The sequence below is a fragment of the Morchella sextelata genome (genome assembly GCF_020137385.1).
Source record: "Morchella sextelata strain SCLS chromosome Unknown scls_18, whole genome shotgun sequence".
Classification (NCBI taxonomy): Eukaryota; Fungi; Ascomycota; class Pezizomycetes; order Pezizales; family Morchellaceae; genus Morchella; species Morchella sextelata.
The window spans coordinates 420,450-441,308 of record NW_025408633.1 but is presented as its reverse complement, the minus strand read 5'-3'; the positions used below and the strand labels follow the sequence as shown (position 1 = coordinate 441,308).

The 20,859-nt window shown below is 49.8% G+C and overlaps 5 protein-coding genes across 5 annotated transcripts; 1 reads left to right on the top strand and 4 right to left on the bottom strand.

The window, feature by feature from the left end:
• Positions 1-2,945: 2,945 nt before the first annotated feature.
• On the bottom strand, positions 2,946-3,608 carry H6S33_004632 (uncharacterized protein; the record flags this gene model as incomplete). Its single annotated transcript, XM_044835973.1, has 4 exons — positions 2,946-3,022; positions 3,115-3,225; positions 3,300-3,383; positions 3,470-3,608. The coding sequence occupies 4 exons, from the start codon at positions 3,606-3,608 to the stop codon at positions 2,946-2,948; spliced, it is 411 nt and encodes a 136-aa protein (XP_044690605.1).
• A 583-nt stretch (positions 3,609-4,191) lies between these two features.
• On the top strand, positions 4,192-4,989 carry H6S33_004631 (uncharacterized protein; the record flags this gene model as incomplete). Its single annotated transcript, XM_044835972.1, has 1 exon — positions 4,192-4,989. One exon carries the CDS (start codon positions 4,192-4,194, stop codon positions 4,987-4,989), a length of 798 nt encoding a protein of 265 aa, XP_044690604.1.
• A 457-nt stretch (positions 4,990-5,446) lies between these two features.
• H6S33_004630 (uncharacterized protein) lies at positions 5,447-7,121 on the bottom strand (the record flags this gene model as incomplete). Its single annotated transcript, XM_044835971.1, has 4 exons — positions 5,447-6,449; positions 6,509-6,828; positions 6,890-6,995; positions 7,060-7,121. The coding sequence occupies 4 exons, from the start codon at positions 7,119-7,121 to the stop codon at positions 5,447-5,449; spliced, it is 1,491 nt and encodes a 496-aa protein (XP_044690603.1).
• Positions 7,122-11,459: 4,338 nt separating this feature from the next.
• On the bottom strand, positions 11,460-12,438 carry H6S33_004629 (uncharacterized protein; the record flags this gene model as incomplete). The annotated part of the gene is made up of 3 exons (XM_044835970.1): positions 11,460-11,813; positions 11,934-12,242; positions 12,340-12,438. 3 exons carry the CDS (start codon positions 12,436-12,438, stop codon positions 11,460-11,462), a joined length of 762 nt encoding a protein of 253 aa, XP_044690602.1.
• Positions 12,439-15,674: 3,236 nt separating this feature from the next.
• H6S33_004628 (uncharacterized protein) lies at positions 15,675-19,848 on the bottom strand (the record flags this gene model as incomplete). Its single annotated transcript, XM_044835969.1, has 4 exons — positions 15,675-16,834; positions 16,912-17,122; positions 17,178-17,655; positions 17,729-19,848. 4 exons carry the CDS (start codon positions 19,846-19,848, stop codon positions 15,675-15,677), a joined length of 3,969 nt encoding a protein of 1,322 aa, XP_044690601.1.
• Positions 19,849-20,859: the final 1,011 nt, after the last annotated feature.

Here is a 20,859-nt window from a genome sequence, read left to right as displayed (position 1 = left end):
TTGGTTATTGTGCGAACGTCCGGATAATTTTGATAACCCACAATTCACTCAACACCTGAGCTCACCTGTTGTACTAAGCCTCGTACCATGGCCATTTATTACATTGCAACCTGCCCTTGATAATACTAGACACGTGAACTACATGTAATTATATGCAGCAAAAAGTCTAAATTTTAAAACTGCAGGGAAAGCGGAGTATGTACCTCAAACAATAATATCAACCTATCAATAAAATGCAAAGTACTGCATCATGCATCATGTGCAGTGATGGTTTATAAGCATAGCATGGCGAATCCTCCATTAACTGGTGTTCGCATATATACATCACCCACAGTACCTGCTCTCGTACCCTGTACCCCACATTCTCTACTCTAGCTAGCTTAGGGTTCAAGTATAAATAAGCCCACCCCCCTTGAACTCGTCATCCGCTTTGTATCCTTAAACATATACAAAAATGTATCCATCCTAGAACACCCAGGAAAATGGCAATCCACTCCCTTATCTCAAAGACAAGGCAGATCATCGCCATGTTTTAGAACACCAAGTGGATGGCAAATGCCTCTAAAATAAACATCAACGTCCTCCAGATCAACCTTTGGGGGATGACGAGAAATCGTTCCTAACGGCATCTCTCTTGAGACTCGAGAAGTAAGTAATCTCTAGTCATCCTTGCTTTTGGTAGTTATATATATATTCCTTGCTCCTCTATCGTTCGTTTAGCACTTCATTCTTCACCATTTTCTCCTCGTTAGATGCCAAAGCTACAGACTCATCATAGGTGCTTCTAAGAAGAATATCTAACTGTCCAAAGCAGGGATTCAATTACATCCCGGCCCAGGAACGAGATAACGGGCCGGCTATCATAGAACACCCAGGGAAATGGCAATCACCGTGCCATAATTCTCCCCCTTCTTTCTCCCTCTCCTTCCTCACACTCATCTATCATTATATGGAAGAGTGGCTGAAGTAGGCAACTAATATGGAGGAAGAAAATTAACGTCAGTGCCTCTATGCTGTTTGACATATCTCTTGTAAGTTCTCTTTTTAACGGATTAGTTTATTTGTGAGTAGTTCACGTAGTTGACGAGTGATATTAGCGAAACTTAAATAGGAGCAATAGTGTCAATAGCAACAAGCCGATGTTGCACACATCTGGACGGGAAGCTATAAATGGGCCCCATCATAAGGGTGTAAGTGTACACTTTCTATAGCAATGAATATATTGGTTGGCTAATGATATTATTAATTAGTGGAAGCGCTGTTGTGATATACGGTGTATGTGGGGAAACACCGTTAGGTGTGGGATATTGTGGGTGCTGTCGCACTCCACCATTGAGGCCAAAGATGCTCTGGGATTCATTAACCGGATTTCCATTTCGTAGAGGGGATATATACATTAGAATCCATCGTGATAAATACATACCGAGGAGGTGAGTTTGCAATTGTTCGTTGAGTATAAAGCTATTATACGTTAGTTACTAATGATGTTAGTTGATCACGAACCGTGACATTATGCGGTGGGATTCGGACGAAAAAGAAGCCACTCGAGCATGGGGTGGGGGCCCTCAGAGGATACAATGGCACATACATCACTGTTCCTGCTGCGGGCCGTATCTCACCTCAATTGGTGGTATGGAAATACTACTACCGTGGCCCCCATGGTTATGAAGGATATGGTGTTTTTCGGTTTAGGGCACCGCGTCTACTAGCAGCCGAGAGATCGGCAACATCCACACACTGGTCGGAGCTCTTGTTAGAGAACAAGCTGCTCATCGCAGAGTATAACGCCATTATCCTACCTATTTCGAGGAGATGAAGCATCTTAACAGGGCTATCAGACGCGAGAATCATAAGATGAGGGAGACCCTCAGTACAATTGAATTTATCCAATGGTTCAATGAGGAGCCTAGTCGTGATTTATTCCTCCTCCAGTAAAAGATTCAGAAGAATGCTCAGCCGCCCAGCTGCTGGTAAGCTTTCGAGTCCTCTCTCTCTGTGACTCGGGGCGCCGGGGGAGCTTTATCCCCCCGCGCCTTCCGGGGGCGGCCTCACCGCATCGTGCGTGGATGCCGCCCCTCCACCTCTCCACCCACTGGATACCGCAAGGGGCAATTCCTCTCATCTAAAACTTATTGCGGGGAGGAGTAAGGAGGGGGTGTATTATAGGAGAATGCTATCAGGCAATAACCTATTGTGGGAGCGTGCCATTAGGCACCGATCTATTGTGGGGGGGAGAAGCCTATGCTTCATCTTCCGGCGCCTGCCTGTACTCCATGACATTCAGCAGGGCTGTCTTTGCACTTTTGTAATATATAGTTATAGAAAATCAAAAACAAATTAAGAAATAACCAACTCTCGCTGTGCTCTAGCTCTCAAAATGACCCATAGATATAAACGTGGCTAACCCCGCTAATACAGCCCACCTGTGAGCCAAATCGGCACTAACAGACACAGCGTCAATTATCTCGTGGTATAAAAAACACCTCTGACACTACTAATCTACTAACTAGACTCCTGGCGGCTCATAACAACATCATATCCAATCACTCGCACGCCCAGCAGCTGGAGATCACGGACTGTCACTCGAGAAACGTGTTTCCACAGCAAGAGAGGCCCAACAGAAACAATGAACAAGCTAGCCGCAACACGCCCCGCCACCAAAAATCAGCAAGCAAAGCGCACCCGCATACCCGGTCATTGATTCCCCGCCCCCCGGCCTCTTTACATATACTCAATCTGCATCTAGCTATCTCATCCCATTCAACAGTCCGTACAATATAAGAAGAAGGAAAAAGCACCATCATTCGAATTCCCATTCACACCAATTCATTTTTTAGTCCGCTCACCCTCCCCGAACTCCCCGAACTCCCCAACCGCCCAACCCCAACCTAGCTCCCCACTGACAGCTGCTGCCACCACTATTACATTACACTACCGGCGGAGCTCTAAACCTGCTCGCCATCCCACTGGGGATCGCGCATGTTCTCCGGCGGCTCAATGGATGGCACGTATTCGAGCGCGACTACACATTTCACAAGGACTAATCAGCACTGCACTACTACCACCACTCATCACCAACACCACCACGGAAAGAGGGAAGGGAGGAGGGCAAACCATAAGCAACCCCGACAAGCCCGACAATAGCGCCCGCAATCTCCCGAAGGATGTGGTCGTGGAGGAGGATGCTCCCGACGAAGATGTAGACTACACGCCCCCCGACACCGCCTACGTTAGTCTATCTAACCCGAGAAGGAGGAGGAGGAGGAGAAGGGGAAGGAGAAGAGGAAGAAGAGACATACAGATACCCCTTCCCAAGAACGAGAACAGAAAGCTCGCATATCTCGACAGCTGCGGCGGGATCTGGAACTCGAGGAGCATGGTTGCTATCCCACCACACGTCCCACGGTTAGCCGGGTTGTCCCCAAACACCTCACGCCCACAAGCACAGCACGGAGAAATAGAGACATACCGAGTCCAAAGAGGATGACATAGCAGCCGATAATGATGCTCTGCAGCCCCAGCGGGAAGAACTGCGAGATGCCGCCAAAGACCATGACGCCGCCGACGCCCAGGTTGACGAGGCGGAAGATGTTCGACATGTTGTCCATTGCGAGGGTCGTGGGCGTCTGTAGTTGCGGAATGGTTGCGATGGATGGGTGGTTTGTGATGGGGATGGAAAAAATGGACGCGCGGTGCGGTGTGGTGGTGTTGAGGAGGCAGAGGCAGAGAGAGGTGAAGGTAAGGTGTTAGGTTTGGGTTGACGGTTGTTTGGTTGGTTGGGTGGAACTGGGGTTGGCGGTGATGTGTGTGGCTTGTGGCGGGGGTGCGCTTATTCAGCGTGCATGGCACGGGTGGACTAGCATGAGTTAGGCCTGAAACTATGGGGGGTCTACGTCGTCTACAAGGTGCTTAGCTCGGGAGCAGAGAAATACGAATACGAGAAGCAAGTGAATGATTAGACCAACTGCACCGGGAGAAGTATTCCCTAGGCGCGCATTTACACAGCCGCGAGTTTCTACGCAACCCAGGTGTCAATGATGGAGATAGCGTAAAGTGGGGGTGTGTGCCAATGTTCACAAAACCCACAAACCACCGGAAATGATATCTCTGCCCACTCCCCACCTTCCCACCACCAACCCACCAACCCACCAACCCACCACCACTCCCCACCACCACAGCCCCAACCAAGCAATGAGCGCCCCCACCCCCCTCCCCCCCACCGCAACCACCTTCCTAACCCCCTACCTCCCGCACCCCACCGGCGGCCACTACCCCTTCACAACCCTCACCTACGCCGTCTCCCTCGACTCACACCTCTCCCTGTCCCCCGGCACACAAACACACCTCTCGGGCCCGCTCTCAAAGTCCCTCACCCACCACCTGCGCACGCACCACGCGGCGCTGCTCATCGGCCTCACCACCGCCCTCTCCGACGATCCCGGCCTCAACAGCCGCATCCCCGGCACCCCGCTGTCCGCGCAGCCAACGCCCATCATCCTCGACCCGCGCTTCCGCTGGACCCCCACCGCCACCACCCGCGTGATCCGTACTGCCGCCTCCGGCGCGGGAAAGCCCCCGTATGTGCTCGTGCGCGCGGACGCGCCGGAGCATGCGGACAAGACGGCGGTCATTGAGGGGGTTGGCGGGCGGGTGTTTCGTGTGCCGGTTCCGCCGGGGGGCGCGGAGCGCTGGGAGTGGGATGTGTTGTTGAGGTTTATTAGGAGGGAGTGTGGGGTTGAGAGTGTGATGGTGGAGGGGGGCGGGGAGGTGGTGAATGCCCTGTTGGAGGCGAGGAACCAGAAGTTGGTGGATAGTGTGGTGGTCACGGTGGCGCCGGTGTATTTGGGGAGGGGTGGGGTGAATGTGTCGCCGCTGGGGAGGATAGGGAGTGAGGGGAGGAGGGTGCCGGCGGCGAGGTTTAGGGATGTGGCGTGGTGTGTGTTGGGGGATGATGTGGTGATGGCGGCGAGGCCGGATGTGGAGATTTGAGAGTGGGGGTGTATGTACTCTAGAGGAGGGTAGATAGATTATAGACTTATCATTTCTTCAATTGGGGATGATGCTAGCATTGGTGGCATAGGTTTTATAAATTCGTGCACAACTGATCATTGATACTGCTTGGGCAATTGTTCACAGTAGTTCACCATGGAACCCATTTTCACAACCCTGGACAGACTTCACGAAGAACATAATCAAATCACATCACATGCACATTTCTCAATCTCTTGAAACGTCTCAACTCGACGCTATTTCATTCCACGGGAAATCATCATACACCGTAATAAAGCTATACACATCAATAAAAGAAAAAGAAACAGAAGCCACAAATCCACAAATCCATAAAAAAGGAAAAAGAAAGACAAAAAACCCCGCGCCCAGCCAGTAACAACAAAAAGGGACCCCATTTTGCCCAAAGCCTCGTTACGCTCCACACCGAAGGACACGCTTAGTCCTTTCCGCCCGACAAGTTGATGCACACAGTCTTAGTCTGGGTGTAGTTCGCCAACGCGGCCTTTCCAAGCTCACGGCCGATACCAGACTCCTTGTAACCACCGAACGGCAGCGCGTGGTGGAGGGCGTTGTAGGTGTTGATCCATACAGTTCCGGCCTTGAGGCGGTTCGAGACCTCGATGGCAGTCGCAAGGTTGGTGGTGTGGACGGCCGAGGCAAGACCGAAGGTGGTGTTGTTTCCGATCCTGATGGCGTCGTCGAGGGTCTTGAACTTGGCAATGGATGCGACAGGGCCAAAGATCTCCTCCTGCATGATCTTCATTTCCTCGGTGACGTTCGAGAAGATGGTGGGCTGGATGAAGTATCCGCTAGTACCGTGGCGGCTACCACCGCACTCAACCTTGGCGCCCTCCTGCTTCCCGTGCTCGATGTAGGACATGACACGGTCGAACTGGAGCTGGGAGACCTGGGGGCCCTGGAAGGTCTCTGGGTGGAAGGGGTCTCCGACAACGTTCTTGGTGATGCGGGCCTTGAAGGCCTCGACGAACTTGTCGTAGATGCCCTCCTGGACGTAGATGCGGGAACCGGCGCAGCAGACCTGGCCGTGGTTGAAGAAGATGCCGAAGTTGACCCAGCTGATGGCGTCCTCAACGTTGGCGTCGTCGAACACGATGTTGGGCGACTTGCCGCCGAGCTCGAGCGTCACCTTCTTGAGGTTAGAGTTGGCGGCAGCCTTCATGATCATGCGGCCGACGGGGGTGGAGCCGGTGAAGGCGACCTTGTCGATGTCCATGTGGGCGGAGATGGCAGCACCAGCGACTCTGCCGAGACCGGATATGACGTTGATGACACCGGGGGGGAAACCGGCCTCCTTGATGAGGGTGGCAGCAACGAGGGCTGAGAGAGGGGTCTGCTCGGCGGACTTGATGATAACGACGTTACCGGTAGCAATGGCGGGACCAATCTTCCATGACCACATGAGAATGGGGAAGTTCCATCTGAGGACCTTGTCAGAAACTACTCTTCTCAAATCTGGTAGCAAGGAAGAAAGACATACGGAATGATCTGTCCACAAACACCGACGGGCTCCTGCTTGGTGTAGTTGAACTTTCCGGGGGCGGTGTCAATGACTTTTCCGTGGACCTTGTCGGCCCATCCACCGTAGTATCTGAAGACGTTGGCGGCGGCCTGGACGTCACCCTGGGCCTCGGAAACGGCCTTTCCGTTGTCGAGAGCCTCGACGGAGGCGAGGAGGAGCCTGTTCTTCTCGAAGAGGTCCGCAAGGTTGTTCAAGTACCTTCCACGGTCCTGGGGAGTGACCTGGGACCACTCGCCCTCGAAGGCTGCACGGGCAGCCTTGACGGCAATGTCGACATCCTGTTCAACCGTATCGTTAGCAAAGTTGATGACAGCAACTAAGGGAGTTTTTTCTGGTTACCTTCTCGGAGGCCTCTTGTACGGAGGTGATGACCTTCTCGGTGGTAGGGTTGATGACCTCGAAAGAACCACCGTCAACACTGTTGACCCACTCGTTGTTGATGAACCTAGAAAACACTTAGTCCCCAATCCCATCATCAATCATCAACCATAGATAGAGAAGAAGCTTACAGTCCAAGAGGCTGCTCGTATTTGACGCCATTAGGCAACTCGATAGTCTGTGTAAGGCTCATGATTGAAGGCTGTAGTGGGGTATGATAGAAATTGCGGCGATGAAGAAGATACTCTGTGATAGTATGAGAAACAGAAGAATGGGAAGCAGAAGGAGGAGGGGGATCTCAAGGCTATATATGAGTTCTTGGGGACAAAGAGGTGGGGATGAAGCCTAGGGTAGCCGAGGGGGGGAAATTACTGATGATTTGGGTTTCGTTGTACGAACTGTGGGGTTAAGGATTTAAGGGACGGAACACACCCCGGGCAATGTGATATGGGTTGCACATGCTGCACACCGCCGCTGGCGCGGTCTGCTCTATAGATCGAATAAGCTAGCTCAGTTAATAGCATAGCATAGCTTGAAGCATCTCGACACCCCCCGGCCCCCGCCGGAGCCATCGAGTTAGAACAAGCACCTATGTGGCCATCTATGAAGCATCCAGTGTTTCAGGAACTCCATCAGAATACGACATATCGCAATTGTTTCTGGGCTACCCTTGTGATTAAAGTTCTTCCACTACTGTGTTCTGTTACCCAGGGTCCTCCAAGCCAGCAATGGGCTCCTCTATTCGCGACCCTTTGCACCGAATGGCGGGGTGGAGGGCATGACGACAGCAGCTGTGTTTGTTTCAACATCAGAGATGAAGGGTGACCAGGGTCTCACACGGCTACTCCACTTAAAGCTTAGTGTATCCGATGATTGCCCCGCACAACCGCCCCTCCCCCCTCACTCCCCCACTAACCGATAACGGAAATTGCCGTTACGCGAGTTCATGTTTTGAGCTTTCATTTTTCCCCCAACCTTCTGATGGAGGTACCGCCAAAACTCGAAAAATTGGCTAGATCAAAATTACTTGTACGGGAAACTTCTGGTGCAGATCGATGCCATTCAACCAATCACTCAAGTGGCAATCCCTGGACGGAGATAGCCAATTTTTCGAGTTTTGGCGGTAAATGCTCATCGTGGAATTAGGGTGATGAGGGGATTGGAAATGATTATACGATCATCAATCGTTGCAAATCACTACCTGCTCTAGCCCTTCTCATATATTTCCTTACAGCCAAGTGCCGTGATGCTGCAACTAGATTACTAAATCAGCCCAGCGCGCGCTGCAACAAGTTTAGAGTTTGGTGACAGTAATCGTGTCAAGTAGCTTCCAACCTCTCCCTATGATCGATTTTGACGGCATGCATGTGCATTGACCTTCGATTGGGCCGGCCATGGCCACGGCCACGGCCACACGGTGGGCGATAAATTACAAATCAGGGAGTGATCCGGAATCATCACGAACTGCATCGATTTTTGGGCGGCGCTCTAACGGAGATACTGCATGGGCGCAGCACGTATTCCCGACGACCTCCTTTGAACTCGGACGACCGGGGTTTCCCGTCCAGGGGGTTATTGTTGACTGTGTTTACATGATTGGATTTCCTATAGCGGCTGGGCCAAACTCAACACTTTCCTTCTCAGGTCAAGCATTGTAATTTAGAGCTTAGCTAGCAGGAGCTCTCAGATTTCTGAACAAGCTGTCGGGGAATTTTCCAAGCTCCCAAGCCATGGCTTGCTGAGCACACTAACCACCTACTAATAATCTCCGAGATGCCAAGCAAGCAGTAACAACACAAAAGAACCAACCACCAGAAACGTGGTATGAAATCATTGACAGCTCTGCTCAAAATATCAACCAAATGTACCTACTCTACCATAAGCAATTATGATCACAAAGGTTTCAGAAGAGCATATTTTCATCCGTACACCCTTCCGCGGTTATCTTGGTGGGGGCTCCTTTTATCCGTACTTTCTCCGCTGCGCCGTCCCTTGTAAGGCGTTGGTTGTCTGCATCTGTCTGTATCCTGCAAAAAAATCGCCTCCCGGTTGTACACACAAACTACAGGTATGGGTTATTGGGATGTCTCTACTCTAGATCCCAGCAAATCGATTTTTCGGGAACAAAACTAGGTCGATTACTCTAGATGAGCTCCTCCTAGCTCTCGGCACGACGCGACATATTACAGTCGTTCACCGTCTCTTGACGAATACTGCCACTTGACGAACAGGGATTCCAAGTATGGCAAGAAACAGTCAAGCAACAGCCAAGCTGCGAGATCTCCAGTCCTTTTAACTTCTATTGGCCCAAAGTCCCCTGTTCGTCAAGTGGCAGTACCGCAAATACTCGATAAATTCGCTAGCGCCGTTTGCACCAAAAAGAACCCAAAGTGCTGTTTTTTTGGTGTGATAAAGGGCAATAACGCTAGCGAATTTATCGAGTATTTGCGGTATTCGTCAAGCGGCAGTGAACGACTGTACTATTCAAACAATTTCGTACCCCAGTTTCGTCGCGGTTAATGAAAAAAGACTGTACAACCCTACCAAAATGCGTATGACGGTGGACCTGCTTTTCATGTAGGTACATGTGTCTGGGCAAACCCAGCAAGAGTACGGTACTCGACCTGCTTTGATATCATCGAGGTCTGGACAATTGGCCGGACTTCCCTCCGGCCACGTTTTTTGTCGCGATCTGTCCAGCTCCCCCCTGTGACCCTGGCTACTCGCTATCGCAGCTGCTCCGTGCGCTCAGACATTGTACGTGCACCGTGACAGTCACGTTCTCACCGGAGGAGAGGATAGGTGATTGATAGTCGCTGTTCCAACTTGGTTCTGACTAGTGTAAGCTTGGGGAGTTTCAACAGTTTTGAAGGCTCATGGAGAAGGTTGGTCTTTCGTGGGGGGACGGTCTTTGACGATGATATAAAGCTGTCGGCGCCATACCTACGGTGTTTTTAAGTGTTTTCTTCCTCCATGGTGTCCGCACAGCCCAAGGGCTATGTTCTCAGGTAAGATGTGTCGCCCTGGATACATGTAGTGTTATTTAGAGCTCAGTTACCGCAGCGCCCCCCAAGCGCCTCTTCTTAGCTCTCCGGCTCCCCAGGTTTTCCCAAGCCCAACCCTTCAAGTAGTTTATGCGGGGCCCGGGGGCTTGAGCTTCCGAATTCCGTAGCTAGGGCCATCCAGATGTCTTTCGAAAACAACTAAAATTGTTTTGTTTTTCAAAATTGTGGGGTATGTCAACTACGGGCCAATTACCAATTAGTTAAGTGACTCGACCAATGAAGAGCGACGGTCGTCAGATTCCTCAAACCAAAACCTGGATTGGCATGTTTTTTTGTGTCACAGAGGGCTTCGGGGCGTAATTAAGCTTTTTGATATTGGCTTGGGATTGCTTTTTTTTTTTGCTTCGCTTATCTGGTGTGCCGGATCGCCGAGGGGTGTGGTTTGGGTGGCTTACCGGAGAAAAAAATAGGTTTTGGGTTCAAAGCGAAAAACTGACTCTACTTGTTATATGATTGCTATAAGATTATCTAGTGCTATGATGCTGTTTCTTCTTTTTTTTTAGAGATGATCTTTGTGAGGCAAAGTAAAGAACCGAGAACGTACTATGAACTGATGAGTAGAGAGACCAGGGGAGAGAGCGGAAGGTCTCTCTTTATAGTTACTGTTAGAGGCCAACTACCTCTAATATAAAAGTACAGATAGTTTGGAACAACCATAAAACGTTTCAAAATTCAATTGTTAACAACATCCATCACCACGGTTGTAATAACTTGTCATGATCAACAGTTCACGGACATTGTGCTAGATGTCTAAGGTCAGGCTGATGAAATTACAATTGCAATTGCACAAAATTATCTTTCTGTTAACCTCGAAGCAATGTTAATTTGATTGCCCCGGTGCTGTTCATGGTTTATGATTTACGGCCAATTGAGATGTCGTCAAGATAGCACCCCCGGGCCCCGACAAACCCACAAACAAGGTTTCCTAGCGGCATGTACGATCTGTTCTTCCCCGGAATCTGCCCTTCCCACGTTTTCTCCCCACCCCCATGTTCCGATACCGATACTCTAGTTAGTATCAACAAGGGTCCTTCAGTTCAACCCAGCCCGCCCTGCCGACACTTGGGCCGGAGAAACATCTTCTCCAGAAACACCGTAGTTAAGCAGAGTATGGTCTAAGTCCGCTCGCTTTCTCGGGCTATCTCTTGTTAGTGTAGCTGTGGTCTTCTTGGGTGGTGCTGGTAGCGTGTGTCGGGGGTTCGGGGGTTCGGGGGAGTGCTGGCCGAGAGGGATGGGCGTCGGGTGATAGTTGGTGAATATCGCAACACATGGATTGAGAACTGAGGCATTGGGATGTCTGAGGCGAGGGTTATTTGCAATTTCTAACCCCGACTCTCCCCGTGGCTTTTTTTACCGGGTCTATTCTACGTCTTGGTATATTCATGATCTACATACATATTTTACCCACCCGCAGCCCATCCATACTTTACCCTTACCCCTACACCTCCCTCTAACCCACTACCTCACTACCTCCCCGCCGCCATCACAGCCCTCATCCCCACAGCCCCCACCGCCGCACCCACCGCCACGCCCACCAGCAGTGCATCCCACCCGCCAAACACCCTCTTCACCCTTGCCTTCGCATCGCCGGCCCACAACCACCGCTCCCCGCCGTGCCTCCGCGCAGCCCGCAAGCCTGGCAGTCCGTCCAGCGAGTCAGAGTTCCACTCAACCTCGTAGTCATCCATCTTGCCCTGCGAAACCATTTTCCGCCCCCAGTTGGCCAGGGTGTCGCGCTCGGTGAAGACGGCCTTTACTTCGCCGTCTGGGGAGGTGGTGGCGCCGGCGATGGGCACGCCGAAGCCGCAGCTGGTTTGTACCTGTTGGTGGATGCGTTAGCATCCTCTCCACCTACCACCCATCAATTCATCCGGCCACCTCTCCGCCCGGCCACCCGCCCGCACCCCCACCCCGCCGGCCACCAGCCAAACAGCACTCACCTTCCACACATCCAGCAGCACCACCGCCCTCGCCGACTCGATTCCTTTCCCCTCCCCCACCTCCAACCCCATCTCCTTCAAAACACCATCAAACTCCTTATCCCCCTTCTCCACGACCTGTCCCTTACAAAACAGTCTCAGAATCCTCGGGCTGCGCGCGAAAGACGCAAACATAACCGTGATGCGGCCGTTCTCGTATACGTGCGAGATGGTCTCGTTGCCGGAGCCGGCGGCGTCGATGTAGGCGGCCTTGTTGGGGCCGAGCACGGCGAAGGAGGATGCGGGGAGGCCTTTGGGGGAGAGGTTTATCTAGGTGTGGGGTGGGGCGTTAGCTAGGTGTCGGAGGGGGGGGGGAGGCTAGAGGGAGTGGGGTAAAGGGCAATGGGGGGAGCGGGAGGGGACAGACGTGTTTGCCGAGCAGCGGGGCGCTGGCGGTGAAGAAGACGCTTTGCTCCATGAGCCAGGAGCTCAGCTCGGGGGAGATAGAGTCGTAGTAGACTGGCATTTTTGCTGGCTTGCTTCTGTAACGTTTAGGTAAGTTTCGAGGTAGGTGAATAGGTACGTACTGAGCTGCGCGGGGCGGGCTCAGAGAGAGATAAGTAGTACCAGCGGCCGTGAGTCACCGTAAGTATGTATAGTAAAGCGCTTGACTAACCACCTTCCCTTCTCCGTTCCCCCACTCTTATTCCCCACATATTGTACTTTAATTGCGACTGTACTTGCTGGCCAGAGGTCGGCTTGCATGCTGCAGGCAGGGTTGCTTATCGATTAGATACGATCATTGACCGGGGTTGTCACCGCCAAGGCGATTGATACCAGAGATAAAATAAGCTACTTTACTCTACTGACCTACTCCACTATCTACATATCTATAACCCGGATTCTAAGGATCTAATCTCAATTGCTATTATCACTATTGGGCCATAAGCTATACTTTACCAACGACACCTAATATGCACGATATCCGATAGCATCCGGGCTGATAGTAGATTACTTATAGCTTAATGATATTCGGCCCGCCCGCCCGGCATTGGGATGGATATATGGACTACATGTAGTAGCCATAGGCCCAAACGGAGCAGAATCACGCCATGGAGACAGCCGGCCGGATTGTTAGGATATATATATGCGGTACCCAGTCTCGTGCCCAGCCTGTGGTGTGATTCTCCAGCAGAACGAGGAACGAAGTATACATACTCATAATATGCTTAAAAGGCCGTATCGGTATTTACTATAAACAACTTCTGCGCCCTGTGAGAGCGGGCTTTTGGTGTTCAATTACAGTTACGGGAGAGGCAGTCTCCGGACCAGAATATTTGGCGTGTACCTTCACAAAGACGGGGCTAGTCTATGGCCTGCAGCTGACTGGGCAAACATGAGACTTTCCGAATTATAATATTGGGCTAGGGTTTAGCGCCAATTGGTTTTATTCTACAAATACTCAGTCGGCATGTTGGCTATAAAAAGCCACCAAAACACACCCAAGACCACGCAAAAACACAATCTCAAACAAAAGACCACACAAGACCACAGACAGTATACTAGAGCTGCTAGTATCAGCTACCCGCAGGCATCTATGCATCCCCGGCGGCGAACCGGCGCCCAGAACCGGCCCGGACCGCACACACATACCGGGGACACGCGCGGTCTCAACTATCAATGAGAAAAGTATTAAGCCTGTTACTATATGGCAATGGTAGTTTTGTTTCATTCCTCAGTATCAATATATACATACGGTTGGTATATGTGGGCGTAGTATATATCGTCTTATATATCGTGTTGAATAGTACATATATAGCAGATACACCGGCGGTGCATGTGGATATGTGAGATACTTTGCACATGCCCATAACTAAGAATAACAGCAAACATCACTTGGGGTTGGATGCGGCTATGTTTTCCCCCTCGGGCTGCAGTAATAAACGTCTATCTGCAGTGACTGGTGATCCCCCTATGGTGATATACCTAGAACGGCGGAGTGGCGTGCGGCGGGAGAATACGAAGTTTAGAAACGGATGAATCACGAGCATGAAGAGCAGGAGAATTAATCAATTATGTAAAAACCCCACAATACCCTCCAAAGAAGGAAACACCACCTCGCCGTTGACCCAAACCAGGAAAACATCCCCGCTACACACACTCTAAAGTCTACAGTAACATCTAAATGCTAAACGCCACTTGACCACTTCTCTACTATAATCCGCACCGGGATAACTATAGGGAAAGCTTATTTCCGCCAAGTGATCACCTCCATGACGTGAATTAATTAGGTTGCGTCTGACATGCATCCAATTTATATATAGTAAGCAGCTTTGAGGGGGGGGTCATAGAGTACTGTAGATGCGGAAATGATACTCTAGTAGTGATTGTTGAGATTAGTTATCCCTCCAGCGTTCCTTATCATCAACACCCACAGTCCGTGACCTGTCTCACGCGCGCCGCACCCCCAACCCCCAACACTCAACATCTCCGGCGCAACAGAGATAAGCCTTCTCCCCCTTCCCTTCCCACAGACCTCTACATAGTACATACACCCCAAGTACCTACCCAACAAGTACAGGAGTGGGTTCTCGCAGCCGCACCGGGGATCCAGCCTTATCTGGCACTTCGGGTAACCGCAGAGCCGGGTGCACGAGCCCTGGCTGTGCAGGAAAAAGATAAAGCTTGTTAACAGCTTAGGGGGAATAAGATCCCAGACCAGCAACAGGAAACTAAAAACCAGCAGCAGATCTATCGTGACTGTCGTACATCTTGATTTCAAAGCCCGGTAGGTGGTACACTGTGCAACCTGCAAGCTATTTACCTAGTGTTTGTGACGACCTTGATCTAGTAATCAAAGTACTACTTTACTGTACACAGCGCCTGGTGCGTAGGTTAAAGGTATGAAATGGCTATCTGCCCGCCTCTGCTGACCTAAGACATGCATATTATATACACAATTGATGGGGCGAACCTAGATATTTAGACCTGACAAAGTGGCAATCTGTTTGACTTTAATTATATGTAGGCTGACGGCCAAACGTTACTTCTCCTGGCCATGGGGGCCGAGGAAAACATGACATGAACATGATGCTGATATTCATCTAAATTCTATACCGTATTAATGAAGCACATCAGTACATACAAGCAGTTCCATCCTGCGGTGAGAGTGTAACACAGATGTTTTTCAATATTGATCACAACCAAACTGCGCATTGTACTGAACATGGATCATTACACATCACTCGTAGTCGGGGTAAACCTAACCCTACTCTAGGTGTCAAAGATACCAAAACAATGCTTTTTTAAACTCACACAAAAAACACAAAACATGTCAAAAAGACTCGATGATTATAATAAGCAGTAGCCAGGCAAGTACAAACAAAACCATCCAAACCAAAACCGGATGGGGGAAAATCACAACCATGATACATAAACATGCATGGATGAGGGTAGCAAAGAACATAAGCTCATATGTATAAATAATGCCCCTGTGCTCTCTCGCCAGCTTCCCCTCTAGAAATTTCAAAAAAAAAAAGAACACACAAAACGTGGATGCAGGGCCCACAATGGCTGTCATGCAATAAAACAAAAATCAATCCGTAGCACCGATTCTTTCCAATCTTTCAACTTCGCCAAGTTGAAAAGAAACCCGCAATGCACCAATGAAAAAGAAAATGGAAATCAATGGGAAAAAAAGAAGAGAAAAGAAAGAAGAAAAACCTCCAACACCTTCATTGAAACCCACCCTCACGATCATGCTCATGTAGATACCTCCCCTAGATCTTCCATCATATCCCAACCTGAGCTTATTTCGTCTCGCTGGTGTCCTCCGCCATGCCCCTCCTCTCCTCTTTCAACCCATTCTTCACCTCTTGCATCCCTCCAAATACTTTGGATATATCTTTGCAAAGTCCTCAACCCTCTGAGATAGCCTCTGTCGATACCGGTACGATCCTTTGGTGGGCAGGTCGCGAAAGGTGGTAAAGGATCTTCCGCTGTCACACAATTTGCAAAATCCACAATTTTCAGGTCGATTTGCCGATCATGGTCCATCCCATCATACAGCATGAGTAAGCTACTTGCGTAAAATCTATACCCAGGCAAGCGTTTGATCATAACCTCCAAAGCGTGGAGCTTTTCCAAAATTGTAGGAATATGTCTCAGGACAGATTGCTCAGCCTTCCCGTCATGCAAGAATCGGGTAAGGGCACTTTGAAATTCACGCCCTGCCTTGAGATCTCGCCCAAAGTACTTATCTTCGAAGGTATAAGTACTACTTTTGGCATTCCAGACTTGCATCCCACAAAGCCTCACTCCAAGGTCTCGGGAGGTAGTGAGTGCACATTTATTGGCCTGAGACTGGCGCTTCTTCTCATTGGCTTCGATCCCGTATTGACGAGTTCCCATCTTAAGATCAAGAACACACGGCCGTTTCATACCTGCCGTGAGATCTTCGAGGAGAAGAAAGTGCTCAACGCGTTCTGTCGGCTGATCCGCCGGCTGATCTGTCGGTCGCTCTGTGGGCTGTTCTGTAGGTGGTGGCGGTGGTGGCGACGGTATCGATGGCGGTGACGGGCTATCTGGTGTGTGACTTAGAGAGATTGCAGGGGGAGGAAGGGAGGTTGTTGGCAGTCCTTGGGCTGAAGCAGTTTGGACCTCAGTAGTTGGAGAAGACCTTCGTGACATGCATTTTTCTGCCCATGATTTTTTCCCTGGAATGATATCATCCTCATCCATTTTGAAAACCTCATCTTCCCGATCGCCTCCGTAACCATCGTCCTCCGCGCCAAAGTTATGTGGACTCAAAGATGGCCTTTTCTTTGTCCGTCTGCGCATACTCCCACTTGACTGCCTTCTAGCCAGCTTAGTTCCTAGTCCACGATCAACGCTAAAAGTAGACATATCTGGGGAGGCAGTTGCTGGTCGCTCCAGTAAGCCACTGTTCTCGGTAGCCCCACTCGTCGAAATTTCTTTAACATTGGCGCTAGAAGAGTACTTTCTGTCACCATCATCTCGAAGAAATTTGATGCGTCGATCTTCAGGTGTATTCCCGTAAGAATGAGAAAGGTCGGTGCTGCTTCTTCTGAAGCCTCTGCTACAGCTTGAAGATTCGCCTGCAGCACATTTTTCATCATGCTGGTGTCGATGGTGATGATTTGTGTGATGGGATCGGGAACGTGACCGGGAATGTGGACGATGGTGATGTACTGGCGGGGGTCCAAACACCTCTCTTAACACTTGCTCCTGTAATTTGCGATTCACAGAAGTGGCTCCCCAACTAGGGCTTTTAGGAGTGATTTTTGGACTAGTATCGTCTCCTGTATGTGTCCCATTGATCTCAGTCCTACCAGTTTCAGAGCCGACGCTACCATGCTCTACTCCATTCCCAATACCAGAATCTTTCTCGCTATTTACAGATGATTTGGAAGAGTGGGAGGAAGCACTGGTAGAAAGTCTGAACAAGTTCTCAGGAATGATATGCCTGTTATTCTCAAAAACTACTTGTGGTAAAGGAAACAAGGGATTTCCTTGCCCGCTTTCTGATGCTGTCACGAAGTTGGGTTCTTTAGAAAACTCGGAATCCGCCGGTGTAGTTTTTGTATTAGTAGTCCCACTAGAAACGGGGGTAACGGCGGCTGCCTCGGCCCCAGTAGGCGCTTCTCCAGAGGTATTCTCAATCTCCTTCTTCTTTTTCTTCTTAGGTGCTTTCCGGAAGGTGACATTCAATACCCCAATATACCTTAGATTCCCCAATAAATTAGTACGTATGATGCGACGCATTGAATTTTTTTTAGATAGAAATGGTAGCTTACTTTGGCAAAAACCCCAATAGCTCCGGATGCCTCTTCTCCACAGCCTCGTAAAACTCGTTCTCTTTGTTGCTCAGGCTCTTACAAACAGCCCTCCGAGAAAACCTGAACAGTGCAGTATGACCTCCGACCTGATGATTGTAAGGTTTGAGTTCCACAGCACCGAGTGGTACCTGGGGGGTTGTCTGGGCTAACGCGTTGGAATGTGATTTATTCGCAGACTGACCGTGGGAACGATCCGGCTTCAGATTTCGGGGGATGGGAGTAGCAGTTGGAGTTGTGTCTATTTCGGATCCATCTTGACCATTTTCGTTTCCCGACGAATCATCGTTGCTATCTGAAAGCTCCGAAAACCCGGATGCTGCGGATGAATAACCTTCATTATTAGAGTGATAACTACTGTAATCGTCGTCGGGATTTACACGATTTCGTCTTTCTGCGTGATAGTGAAACTCCTCGTCTCCAGACTGAATAGACAAATCAAATTCCGGCCCTGTTTTACCAGGAGGTGGAAGAATGTCATCCCGTGTAACATCGGTAGTAGACGGATCTTTCCGCATCGGTTGACTATGCAGGCCGATTGCCGAGGCTGATTTATTTTGGGTTGTCGTAGGATCTGGAAGAACTGACGGCGTCGGATGTGGAAAGTAAAGTGCTGAGGATATCTCATCTTTATCGGACTCTTCATCCTCATCTTCTTCATCTTCCACCTGATCAACCCGATCATTTGCTGTTTGTTTTCTGGAAATATCAACCGATAGCTCGTGACAGCCTAATTGCCCTTCAACCAAGTTTGAGGTTGGAAATTCGGAAGTGCTAACGGCGATATTTGTTGGGTTATGAATATTGGGAATGATCCTTTGGTTTGGTTGGGGCGGTGGTTCAAGCTCTGATCTATTGATATAGATGGAAGCCACTGAGGCAACATCTTCTGGGGCGCGAGACACAAAATGAGATGCCGAAGAAGGCGTATCACCAGGGACAGCTTTAGGAACGGAGAGCTCATCACAAGATGATGGAAAATATCTATCGTCTTTCGTATGTGTAACTGAGAGAGAATTAGAGAGAGAATCTTGCGGTAATTTGCTTTCATTTTCTTCAGTTTCTGAAACCAAAGCAACACAAGGATTTTGCTCATTTCCCTCGGCTGCCGCCGCCGCCTTCTTTCTTTCCTCTCTTTCGACCTCTTTGGCTCGCTGTTTCTCCTGTCGTTCCTTTTCCTTCTCTCGCTCCTTTTCCTCTCGACGCTGCTTTTCTCTCCCTCGTTCTTCAATAGCCTGCTCGTTTTCTCTGAACAATCCAAGTCTTTGTGTTGCTTTCCTACTGCGGGAATTGCTTTCAGTGGCCATTACGGCAGAAATAGAGGAAGATCGTTCGATGGGCCCTTTTGCGATGTCATCTTCACAACTTATATGTAGTTCGGAATCTATAGAGACCTGGCCCTCCTTGATAGGAGATGTGGCTCTCAAATAGTTTTCAGGGCTCGAAGTTCTGAGTTTCTCATCCCAGTTAATTGTATTATCGACGGTCGAGTTAGCTCTCAGAACAGCCCTCAGGCCACTGGCACCAGGGAGAGGGGTAGATGGACGGTCTGGACTGTCCGCGGGACTTATGTATGGTGGAAGTATTGTTTTTGGCTCATCGTTATTTGAGTCGTTTGTGTAGCCACCCCCGTTGGGGTGGTGGCTGGGAATGCTAGAATGTAGGATACCGGCAAGTGTAAATTTATGTACCGGAGGGAACGAAGATGTAGAATGAGGCCTCCAATGGCGGAATTGTGGTCGGGGGGTATCATCGTCAACAAGGGGTTCACCAGCTCGTGAACCATTGTTGTTGCTGGGCAGAATATTTGGAGTAGCTGAGTTCGAAAGTGTTTGAAAGGATACTGTAGATGCGGGAGGATGTAATGATGAGGAATGTTGGTGTGGTTGTGGTTGCGGTTGCGGTGTAGATGGAGACGTTGATGTAGGGAGTGTTCCGTTGAACCCTCCTAGATCTTCAACGCCACCTTCACTGTTTGTCGACGATGGTCTAAAGATTGGAAGAGTCTTTGAGCGAACAGGAGGATGGAACGGAGGGCGGGAATCCTTCAAAGGTAATGGGTCATGGAACGGGACTGGCATGGGGAGTCATTGAAGCCTGCTGGAAGCCAGGTGTCCTATGGAAGAAGTACGGGGGTGATGACGTTATCGCTTGATGAGATAACCGGAGCTGGTGAAGCAGTACCAAAACAGGAGTACGAAAGAAGAGAAGGAGAAGAAAGAGGAAAGAGGAAGAAGGGGGGGGGGGGTGATGAAGGGGGAAGAGGAGGTCTTTGAAGGAAGGGGAGCTGTGGGATCCTGGCTAGCCGTGAACACTGGAAGAGCGGCTGGGGGCGACTATGAGCAGGTGTAGGCAGGAACAGGAGGACCTTGTGATGTGATCTCGGGGTAGAGCAGCAGAAAGACGCAGTGTCTACCAAGTAGGAACATACATGTATGTACTCTTCTTATCCAGTAGTGTGTGCAAGGTGTGTGTTGAAGCGGACAAAGCAACGTAGATGATGCCAACTGCGCTCAACCAGGATCGAGAAGAAAGAAGGGGAAAAATCCACTCCCTCCCCAGCTCCCCCCTACTTACATCGCTATTGGCCCTCATAAGACCAGCTAGCCAGCCAAGTTACACCAACACGTCCTCGAGTACCTACCCAAACTAAGCAACATAGGCTACCGTTCCAAGATACAGCAAGATAGTGAGCACTCGATCTAGCGCGGCCACATTTCAATATGTACAACTCAACCTCCTACACACAACACCTAACGTGGGATCCCAAAACCGATCAACCAAGCGTTTGATAGGATTATGGATAAAAACAAAACATCCTTATCAAAAGAATAGATGGCGCCAAGTCCCAGCTTGTTTGACAGCGGAATACTTCTATCATGGCCATCTTAATCTCCGTCATCTTGAGTAATTCCTTTCGATTCAAGATTTTCTGTCCTGATGTCACACATAGAGTGGGTTGAAACAGTCCGACTTATACGTCAAAAATATTCGCAGCATCATTGGGGAAACTACATCAGTTGCATAGTAGCTGGGCTGCTTTGAACATCTCGTATGTGTATATCATGAGATTTCCGAAGAAAAAAAGTTCT